At 39.8% G+C, this 11,367-nt stretch overlaps 1 protein-coding gene across 14 annotated transcripts; it reads right to left on the reverse strand.

The window, feature by feature from the left end:
• Positions 1–737: 737 nt before the first annotated feature.
• Positions 738–8,815, reverse strand: LOC311118618 (venom factor-like). Of its 14 annotated transcripts, none has more exons than XR_014611825.1 (9): positions 8,015–8,813; positions 4,417–6,762; positions 3,397–3,567; positions 2,572–2,706; positions 2,122–2,193; positions 1,784–1,994; positions 1,474–1,585; positions 1,304–1,374; positions 738–1,195 (listed from the first exon to the last, which is right to left on the reverse strand). XR_014611825.1 is itself a non-coding variant. In XM_084157655.1 (9 exons), the coding sequence occupies exons 6-8, from the start codon at positions 5,139–5,141 to the stop codon at positions 4,449–4,451; spliced, it is 441 nt and encodes a 146-aa protein (XP_084013781.1). In that variant the 5' UTR covers positions 5,142–5,192; positions 5,289–5,667; positions 5,871–5,953; positions 6,276–6,441; positions 6,573–6,762; positions 8,015–8,815; the 3' UTR covers positions 3,397–3,567; positions 4,417–4,448. The 14 variants fall into 14 exon arrangements, 11 of the variants coding, with proteins under 11 accessions (XP_084013781.1, XP_084013780.1, XP_084013779.1 ...); XM_084157655.1 differs by lacking the exons at positions 738–1,195; positions 1,304–1,374; positions 1,474–1,585; ... (1 more) ...; positions 2,122–2,193; positions 2,572–2,706 and having other exon boundaries at positions 4,417–4,607; positions 4,695–4,865; positions 5,031–5,192; ... (3 more) ...; positions 6,573–6,762; positions 8,015–8,815; XM_084157654.1 differs by lacking the exons at positions 738–1,195; positions 1,304–1,374; positions 1,474–1,585; ... (1 more) ...; positions 2,122–2,193; positions 2,572–2,706 and having other exon boundaries at positions 4,417–4,607; positions 4,695–4,865; positions 5,031–5,192; ... (2 more) ...; positions 6,276–6,762; positions 8,015–8,815.
• Positions 8,816–11,367: the final 2,552 nt, after the last annotated feature.

Consider the following 11,367-nt stretch of genomic DNA (forward strand, 5'->3'; position numbering starts at 1 on the left):
TCTAGATTCTAGACATCTAGGTTGTTAATGCATTTGATCTCTAGAAATACTTCCCTTTTAAAGCAGTAATCAGCAGTTGAAACATGAACAAAGCGACCTCCCCACCACTGTTTCGGTAAAAAGCAGGGTGATGGCACTGGAGAAATGTAACCACTCTCAAATTCATAGACAGAGCTATGGATGCAAGGACTGACCATCCATGATATCAACATTATAGTTTTAACAATGTTTTTAGACTATATAGTGTTTGTTTACATTCACTTTGTTTACAAACATTGGAGTAAAACAAGCTTATATTTTGGGATCTGATGGGGTATGATAGTTGAACTGAGCTCATAAGGCAATTTATAAGTTATATGTAGCAACTGCTGATTTGCCCTTTAAATGTACACTTAGTGTACAAAACATTAAGAACATCTTCCTAATATTGAGTGGCACCCCTTTTGCCCTCAGGCTTATAAATCCTTCTTTAACCTGTCTCCTCCCCTTCATCTACACTGATTGAAGTGGATTTCAATAAGGGATCATAGCTTTCATCTGGATTAACCTGATCAGTCTATTTCATGGAAAGAGCAGGTGTTCTTAATGTTTTGTATAGTCAGTGTAGGTTCCTTGTATTTATTGCCATGTGCTTACACAAAATAATTAAATAAAACTAAAAATTCAGGATGTTTTATGTTTCTCATTTGATTCATATTTTCAGTGTTGGTCAAGTTGGTCAAAGACTGAAGGACATGTTGTAGTTAAAATGCCATTTTATTGATCTTGAGAAGTATTGAAAGTGGATGTTACAAGTACTGAATTACATTAATCGATTACATGTTTTCATTTTGTAGATGATGTGTTGAGTATGTATGTTAGCATGTCAGTGACCCAATCACTGGGTGCAGCCATTCAACATGTACTCAGATACGAAGTCATTACATTTTTTGCAAGTAGGCGTGTTGTTAGATCCTTTGCACTTTTTCCCATCAGGCACTGTATGGCATTTGGTGTTTCTGTATATGCTTCTGAAGTATAAAACTGCAGTACTATAGAAAGTTATTTAACTCTACCTGTGCATTCTGGTTCCCATAGTTGTAGACAATAGGAACAATAGACATTTGCTCAAATCTTTTGACCGAGTACGGCAGCCTCAGAGAGACAAAAACCTCCTTAAACACACGGAACTCATGTGGTTCTGCCACACAAATGCCTGCAGGAAGGACATACACAGACATAGGCATTACTCTCCAGAATGTCACCACAGGTTCCTTACGATCTAGGTACAGGAATAAGAACCAATAGAGGAGGAGGATGTTACCATGAGAAGCAGACAAGCTGACAGCCTGTATCTCCCAGGTGGTGATGGAATCAGGCAGAGCCACAGTATGACTAAGGGAGACAGAGAGAGAGACAAATTACAATAGTGTTTCAGACACAAGGCACCAATATACTGTGTGTCTAAATGTCTAAATGTCTGAATGTCCTCACCTTCCTTTGTCTTTTATATTGACCGCTGTGAACACAAAGCTTGGGGGGAAGCCCTTGCGTATTTGCTGATTGGTTGTGTCAAAGAAGTCTTCGATGTCTATGGCACTCGCAGCTGAGAGGAGAGAGTGCAGACCAAGGGAGTCACAATAATACAACCTTTTAAGATCGTTTTCTCATTGAATTAAATTATAACAAGTTAGATATTTTGTTTCAATATTCCCATGTCTGTCTAAAGAATAGTGGTTCTGATCATTTTGTTACGATATACATGTTATAATGGTAATATCCCCAACAATCAAGTCATCCTCACTCCTGCCCTGTCCTCTCTGGGCGTCGTCTCATCTCTTCTTCTCTCAGTTTCTCTCCCTCTATGCATCAGTCCAGGAAGGCCTTGACACAGACAGGGTCCTTATTGGCTCGTGCCACTCTCTCAGCTCGCTGCTGACACGTCTTCAGCATGGGGATCAGGGGGAAGCTATGAGAACAACACTCCTGCAGCTTGGCGTCTGAGTAATTCGATTCTGGGAGTGAGAGATGGTGAGGGGCAACAAAAGGTTTTAGTTCGTACCTGCCAGGACTGACAAACACCCTCTCCCACCGCCTCAGCCAGCAGCTAGAAACAATTAGAGAAAAGTAACGTTGTAATACTTATGGACATCATCTGCTGCTGGAGGTCCAGGGAACGCCTCTGTCATCTGAAGCCTGACTCACAGTTCAATCCTAAGACAAACAGACGTACAGTAGGGTGAAGATGATCATATCAAAACATCAACATGTAATATCAGCACATTGGGGGAACATGTAGGTTTTGAGCAAGTATGACGTCATTAATGTTCTGTTGAAATGTGTGTACGTCTGAGTTGGTGTTTTTTTCTCCATTTTATTCGTATTTTTTCTTGATGTTGAATGTTGGCCGTTAAGTCCCAGCCAATGTCATGTCTAGTTGAGTGGATCCAAGTCTGTGAAATGTTAAGTTGTCTACCCCCTAAAGGGGTTTTAACCCTATACCAGAGAACATCATTCAGAAACTGTGGACCAAAGATAAAGTAGTGTAGACACTAGACAGATGTTTGTTTAATCACACAATGCTCGTCATACCAATCCTCATCTTAGACGTCACTCCTGAGTTGGATATGAATGACAGGCCAGCGTCGTTGAACACAAAGGCTGTATCTGAGCCTCCACCGTATGAGCAACCAAGGTCATAGGATAGGACTGCATCGACGAGAATACCTGTGAACGGCACACACATTTTCACACTATTAGTCAAAAAGAGCCGTTTGGTCTTTATTTCATACAATATATTTATACCTGTACATTATAAGGAGTGAGTTTTAGAGGAAATAATGTGGAGGAGACAGTATGTATTATTATTCTTTAGTAAATAGGAGCTTGTATATGTGTATATAGACAGTACAGGTCAAAAGTTTGGACACACCTACTCATTCCAGGTTTTTTCTTTATTTTTTACAATTTTTTACATTGTAGAATAATAGTGAAGACATCAAAACTAGGAAATAACACATATGGAATCATGTAGTAACCAAAACAGTGTTAATCAAAATATATTATATATTTGAGATTCTTCAACTAGCCATCAAGGCAAAGGGTGGCTATTTGAAGAATCTCAAATATAAAATATATTTTGATTTGTTTAACACTTTTTTGGTTACTACATGATTCCAAATGTGTTATTTCATCGTTTTGATGTCTTCACTATTATTCTACAATGTAAAAAAAAAATTAAAATAAAGAAAAACCCTGGAATGAGTAGGTGTGTCCAAACTTTTGACTGGTCCTTTATATTTACTAAAAAATAAATGGGGGATTGGAAATGATGCAGACAATTACATTGATGGAAGCTACAATCTATCTGCAATATTAAAGCTGATCTACTCCCTAAAAAAAAAATTAGTAGCTTGCCTGTTTGGGGGTGAGTTTGTTGTGGGCGTTGAGAGCATAGATAGCCTTGTCCACAGCCAGCAAGGCAACTTTGGCCTTCTGACCATTTAAGTTTATCTCCAGCTTTGCTGTTTTTCCTGGTTGATTTTGTTGGTGAAACCATACAGGAGAGGAAGTACAAAACCAACGACGCTAGACGGAGAGGAATATGTTTAAGCAAAAGGCAGTTTATTAAACACAGAGATAGCTGGTATCTGCTCAAGCTACATGCATGGACCCATTCAGTTGCCTCTTATGGAGACAGTTGAAAAGGGATCAAAAACAGAGTTTTCAGCATTACTTTATACAATGCAACATAAAGAAAGGGTCTTTCTTCTAGTCCCTTGATTGGTTCCCGAGGCGTAGGAGGCGGGTCTGCTCTGTCCAGAGCAGAAGCCCCATTGGTGCACGGCAGAGTCCTCTGCCCTTGGCACCCGACCAGTAGAAAGAAGTGCAGTTGTGTGTGTGTGCGTATGCATTTTTGTGTGTGTGCGTCCTCAGAGCAAGAACTCGTGAGGCATGAAAATGAGTGTGCGTATGCATGGAGATGTGTGTGTGAATGTGTATGTCTCATGGGAAAGACTCGTGGGGAGCAACCAGATTGTGGCCTGTGGCGTGGGTGTTGTCCTTGACAAGATATTGGTCCTCTGTCCATTGTTCTTGCATAGGAACAGCATTGATTGAAAACAAGCTCCTAACATTAAAATGGGTCATGCACAAGATTTTAGTCAGACCAAGCTATAACATTTTATATTTACTACGACAATATTCATATTTTGACTTTACCTAGATCATATAAATATGCATAGGAATAAATTAGGATGATAACATCAAATATATATAATTAGTAAATTACTCTGAACTGAATTGTAGCTTATTAACAGTCGGCACAGATTAAACACTTTATTTCTCTTTCTTCGTGTTCTCTGGCCATTTTGCTGTCTGACCATCAAGAACTCTGTCAACGCTGACGCTGATCTACTCCAATCACTATTCACTCACCTCGATCGTCCCCTCACAAATGTCCTTGACGTCTACCCACAAGAGTCAGCAATGATGTCACCGTTCTGATCATAGTAGTAGCCAATCAGACGGAAGGAGGGTGTCATATCAGGCGTGATTGGAAGCTGAATCTTCGTTAAATCCCCTGATTTGACAGAACCCTGTTTTCTTAGCACTCCACGGCTGAAAACCTGAGGATTAAAAACAGAAAAGTGATTGTTTCTCCTCTCAGTTATATAACTTTTCCACCATGTCCTGTTCCTTGTGATATCTCTCACCATGAAGTAAATAAACCCAACCTCTGGTGACCCATTGACGTCTTTGAATAACACAGAAAGGGATTGACCCGCCGTCAGAATCTCTTGGCCCATGCTCACGCTCAGATAGGTGTCGCCAGGAGACGAGGCAAGTTTGACGTCTTTGGTTTTTTGCTGGCCATCTACGGTCACCTGACAGGAAACATGGGATGAAAGAAGAAACAGTCCGATCCGAAGCCTTTAGTTTCATATGATTTCTTCAGTGTTTTGTTTACAGCCTATACTGTATTGCTTGAAGCTACTGCTAGAAGCTACAGATTAATGTACGTTTTATTTGGACTATTTTGTTATACTTACCTCCACAGTAATGTCACGATCAAGATTGGGAAGGTTAAAATTGTGCCACACTGCGTCCTCCTCGTTAGTCTTGATAGTTTGGGCGCCATCCTCGAGTCTTTGCAGATGCATTTTCACTGGCTCTCCAACAGCTGGGGAACCATTTGGGAGACGGACCACCACCTAACAAATGACCGGACAAACAGATATACAGTACATCATTTCACAGATAGACATTGTTCTGTCAAACGTATCTCTGTCATCCAAATTGAGGCTCACCACTACACTGAGAGGGACTCCAGGGATGTAGTGAGAGCGGGTACGGGACAGGTCTACAGTGTAACGCTGGGAAACAACAGGAAGAGACACCTCTGCTTCCAGCAGCTCACCACCCGGTGAAGGGATAAAGACAGTACAGTACCAATATCGTTTAGTCGTCTTGTACCTACTGTATGACTGTATCACATTTCAAAAGTCTATTTTTGCTATAACTAAGAACAACAACTGCTGCCTTACTGATGATGTCAGTGACAGAGACCGCCATGTAAAGCTTTGCTTCGCTCTGGTCCATGTCTGAGAGGGTGGTGTTGAGGTTGGATTGGAGTTGCTTGACGAGCTTGGATGTCTGGAGAACCGCTGACCCTTCTCCAGCTTGTATCTGAGAGAAAAAGGCAAGCGACAGGTTTTAAGTCAAACCATAACTCAAGCATTGCTTAAAACAAAATGTTGTAACTTTATGTAGAAATAGGTTGGCTGCCACTATAGTGTTGTCCCTCAGAGCTCCCAGAGCTTTAGGCTTTGTGAGTCTTCTTCGCAGAGTACAGATATTTTGATTGAAATATGCCACATTTATCCTCTCACCGATCCAGTCAGCTCCAATCCTCTGATGAAGACAGTCTTCTCTTTTTCACCATCTCATTTTGTCTGTCATAGTTGACGTGTACCTATGATGAAAATTACAGGCCTCTCATCTTTTTAAGTGGGAGAACTTGCACAATTGGTGGCTGACTAAATACTTTTCCCCCCCACTGTATATGGGTATCCTAGCAGATACCCATAGACTTCCAGTCATTGCACTAACCCTAGTTAGCATCGGCTCGTGAAACTACCTCTAACTTCCTTCATACTGGACACAGAGACATAAAAATGGTATTCACTAGTTAATCTGACTCTGGGGAAGTAGATAAAGGGGAAGTAGATAATTGCCAAAATCCCAAAGTATCCCTTTAAGAGTAGGGTTCTATTTCATGTAGACTGCAGATCTACCTTGCTGTGTAGGGTGGTAGACAGGCTGGTCAGTCTGAATGAAGATATAGCCTCTGTGTTGGGAGACTAAGACCCTCACCATCTTTCTGTTTTTGTTCCCTTCCATCTCAGCCACCAGCATAAGATCGGGAATATCCACAAAGGTGGGCAGCTTGTCCCTTTCTGCCTGCAAGGTGGGGAAGAAACTTAAATGATAACCAATACTACTGCATCTCCTATTTCTTGTTTATGGAGACGTCTCTTTAGTCTGTCGGTATGGTCACTTATTTTATCTAGTCAAGTCTCACTAAGTCATACCTCTAGTTCTACAGTTTGGATCGGTACCTCCTCAGTACACACAGTGCTGTTCTTTTGAGATATCACATTTCCAGTTACCTCATGTTCCAGGTAGAGGGTATCACGTGTATTCAGGAGGGCTTTACCCAGCTGGACATAAACACGCTCCTTCACCCCCACATGGAACACATTGGGAGCTGAGATAAAGAACCTGCATAGCCAAGAGAAGATAGCATTTAGAATCAACCACCTAATACTTTTAACAGTCTAGTATCTAAAGTATCACTTTAAGGTCAGAGACAAAAGCCTAAAGATGTTTTATGTTCGTCGAACACCAGTATTTCTAAATGCTAAATGTGCAAGTCATTCAGAGGCATTGAAGTAGTCAGATTAATCTGAGTTTAAACATTAGTTTAGAATACAACTGGAATATTGACATCACACACTGTAGAAAATATTGTGCTAGTTCCACTTTTTAAAATGTAGGAAACGTTGTTTTTTTTGGATTTCCAACATGAGGTATTTTTACTTATAATATACTTACCTTTTAGTGTTTCACAAACACTAATATATTAAGTCCAGTATAAAGAAATGGCTAAGAGACAACTCAATTTGATCAAATCCAGAACTGTTATTGTACATTCGATCTACTTAATCTTTCTGATTAGTTACTTTCATTGATCGTGTCTTAGTGTTAAACATGGCTTTATGTATTTCATCGCTTGACATTTTTGTCCACTATAGAAGGAATTGTTGAGCGCAGTGCTCGTTCCACTAGCACTAACTGGAGGTAAAGCTGCAAGCATTGTAGATTAATGTATTTGCCTTTGTCAAGAGTGGCACGGATGATCTTACTAATAGTGAGAATGGGTGGTCACATCATTGAATGTCAATTTGCCCGACGGTTTTGATATCCGTTCATCGTGATCCATTACACCTCATAGCATAACAAATACTAATATAGAAATGTGCTTTTCATTCTTCAAACGTGCATACAACATTGTGTAAAAGTATCGTAAAGTTTTTTTTTAAACAGAGCCACATGGCAAGTTGTTGGAAGAACAAAGTTCTTAAGTTGAAAGGAAATATTATGAAAATTGAGTAAGTTAAACACAATTCTCCTTGTAGTTGTTTTTACACAAAAACAGTTGTTTAGATTATGCATTTATCTAATGCTGAATTCATATTATCTGTTGTTTTTTTTTGGGGGGGGGGTTGTTTAAATAGGTGAAATAAAGTACTAATTATATTAATGAAGTAAAGATGACAACTACATTTTTGTATGTCAAAATAAATATGTTTTCAAGTATAATTTACTAACCACCTGCATAATGTTTTACAGTGCATGTGACAATGCTAAAACATAAGTAAAAGTATACAAATATACATGCACATACAGGACACAGGAATGCACTGATATTGCATGGTAAAATGTTTTATGAAGATATTGTTGAAACATTTACCTGTCCTGTCCATGTACAGACTCAGCAGCCAAAAGGAAGAACACCATAAGACAGATGGGAGAGCCCATGGTTCCTGTTCACTGTCTTTACTCCTGCTCTGTCCACAGACCCTATCTTCACAGTTGTTACGTTCCCCAGTTTCTGTGTTGTGGTTTGTGTATTTTCATGTATGTATTTCAGGAAATGGGTTCCTGAAATTCCCCAACAAGCAGCTGATTGGTCGATGAACATTGATGATTGGAGAGCTGACCCCGCGCCCTCATCAGGACGCAGCTGTCTCTAATTACCAACTCCTTCTGAAGCTATATAAGCCCCAGTTGCTCAGAAGGGAGGGGGAAACCAGAATGGCTGAGAGTTATAGCATGTTAGTTGTTGCTAAAACGTTTGGTATGTACTGTGTAGTTGTTGCTGTGAGAACCAATTGTAATGTTTTGTGTTAGTTTGTTGCTCAGAGATTTCCTTAATGTCCTGAGTTTTTTTTTTTTCTCAGGTTTTGTTGTGAACCAGTTTGTGCTATTTAGTTTAATTTGTTCCCAAGGGGGGAAGGGGAAGGCACCTAGGGAGTGCTTAGGCAAGAGGCCCGCGGGCATACATTACCCGTAGAAGTTGACTGTCTGCACACTAGGAAAGACCTGGGCGGACCATCCCTTTTATTTTGGTTAGTGCACCAGGAGGTGCTAGTTAAGTAAGTAGTGGGTAGGCAGGTAAGGTAGGAGAGGGGGCTTTGATATTTACTTTCTTTGCTTTGGTTCCGTCCAGCCCCTTTTCCCCAAATTTACCGTGCGAAGGAATAAATTCCCTGTTAACGGTATTCTCTGCCTTTTGTCATCCTTACTCACACCTACAGTCCCATACCTCTTTCACAGCACAGAGAGTTGAGTTGTAGCAGGGTGTTGCGTTCCCTCTTCCGAGAGGAGTGCATAACAACAGTGTTATACACTCAGTTTATTTAGATATGTCCCTTTTATCTGTTTCACAAGCCTTAAAATGTCTCAATCCCTTACGGCCCTCCCTTCCCTCTGAGACAAAAGTCATGTCATTTGTAGTCACTGCCTGATTGAGGGAGGACGCCACTTACTGTTAGTCATCAATAATTTTAAAATGGTCACAACTTCATTGAAAAGACAACTGTTGTATTGTTCTCTTCAACTGGTTGGCTCAATATGGGCAATTCAAACAAAAAGAAGGAACTTATCTTCATGATGAGTTGATCTTTGGGATGTTATTATTCAAAAGACACTTCACAGGATTAGATATTGTGTTACAAACAGAGCAGTTTTTTTAACTGTTTGGCTTGAGCAGTCAAAAGCTGGGGAATTTTGGAGAGGGATTCTTCCATTTCACAATGAGATTCTATGCTCCCATTAGTCAGCGCAATTCTGGTTTTCCCTGAGATCATGTGATTTCTAGGAATTCTGAGGCCTGTTCTAGTCAGTGCCAGCATAATACTATTTTCTGTGGCAAAGTAAAGCAAAGCAAAGCAGTAGAGTTGCACTTACACCATCAATAGTTTGGTGGTGGTTTTGTTGTATATTCTCTTATTCACTTTCACAATACCTTACAATTTACATTCATCAAAAGTCAATGATGTTAATTATGTTAGTTAAGGCTATCCTGTTTGTATGGTACAGTATGTGTGTTCTTAGATTTCCGATACCATTACATTTAAAAACAAGTGTGTATCTGCTCTGGTTTGGTTATGTGATTCATCCAATGCCAAACTCTGGAAACGTTCACTCGTCTATTGATGTTATCCCACAAATGCAAGTCGGGTGAATGTCAAACTCCGCTAGAATGCAGTCTGTCTAAAGTGTAAATATACCTTTGCCCTATAATTGACAATATCACATTCCTGTAATGGCTGCAATAACTGAGCAATATCAGTTGAGCAATGCATCTGTCTGTGCAACAAACAAAACATGTTGATACTATCCTGTCCTAGGCAGTGGTGTATATAAGGTCAGATAATAATTGAATCGGATAAAAGTGCAACCAGCAATACAAATCACTCATTTCTGGCCATACACACATAAAAACTCTACCAATAGCGTACTGTATACAGGGGAGTAAAAACTCTACCACTAACATACTGTACACAGGAGAGTAAAAACTCTACCACTAACGTACTGTATACAGTGAAGTAGAGTAAAAACTCTACCACTAACGTACTGTATACAGTGAAGGAGAGTAAAATCTATACCACTAACGTACTGTATACAGGGGAGTAAAAACTCTACCACTAACGTACTGTATACAGGAGAGTAAAATCTATACCACTAACGTACTGTATACAGGGGAGTAAAAACTCTACCACTAACGTACTGTATACAGGAGAGTAAAAACTCTACCACTAACGTACTGTATACAGGAGAGTAAAAACTACCACTAACGTACTGTATACAGGAGAGTACAAACTCTACCACTAACGTACTGTATACAGGAGAGTAAAAACTCTACCACTAATGTACTGTATACAGGAGAGTAAAAACTCTACCACTAACGTACTGTATACAGGGGAGTAAAAACTCTACCACTAACGTACTGTATACAGGGGAGTAAAAACTCTACCACTAACGTACTGTATACAGGGGAGTAAAAACTCTACCACTAACGTACTGTATACAGGAGAGTAAAAACTCTACCACTAATGTACTGTATACAGGGGAGTAAAAACTCTACCACTAACGTACTGTATACAGTGAAGGAGAGTAAAAACTCTACCACTAATGTACTGTATACAGGGTAGTAAAAACTCTACCACTAATGTACTGTATACAGGGGAGTAAAAACTCTACCACTAACGTACTGTATACAGGAGAGTAAAAACTCTACCACTAATGTACTGTATACAGGGGAGTAAAAACTCTACCACTAACGTACTGTATACAGTGAAGGAGAGTAAAAACTCTACCACTAACGTACTGTATACAGGAGAGTAAAAACTCTACCACTAACGTACTGTATACAGGGGAGTAAAAACTCTACCACTAACGTACTGTATACAGGAGAGTAAAAACTCTACCACTAACGTACTGTATACAGGAGAGTAAAAACTCTACCACTAACGTACTGTATACAGGAGAGTAAAAACTCTACCACTAACGTACTGTATACAGGGGAGTAAAAACTCTACCACTAACGTACTGTATACAGGAGAGTAAAAACTCTACCACTAACGTACTGTATACAGGGGAGTAAAAACTCTACCACTAATGTACTGTATACAGGGTAGTAAAAACTCTACCACTAACGTACTGTATACAGGGGAGTAAAAACTCTACCACTAATGTACTGTATACAGGAGAGTAAAAACTCTACCACTAATGTACTGTATACAGGAGAGTAAAAACTCT

This window comes from Coregonus lavaretus (genome assembly GCF_964263955.1).
Source record: "Coregonus lavaretus genome assembly, chromosome: 3".
NCBI lineage: Eukaryota > Metazoa > Chordata > Actinopteri > Salmoniformes > Salmonidae > Coregonus > Coregonus lavaretus.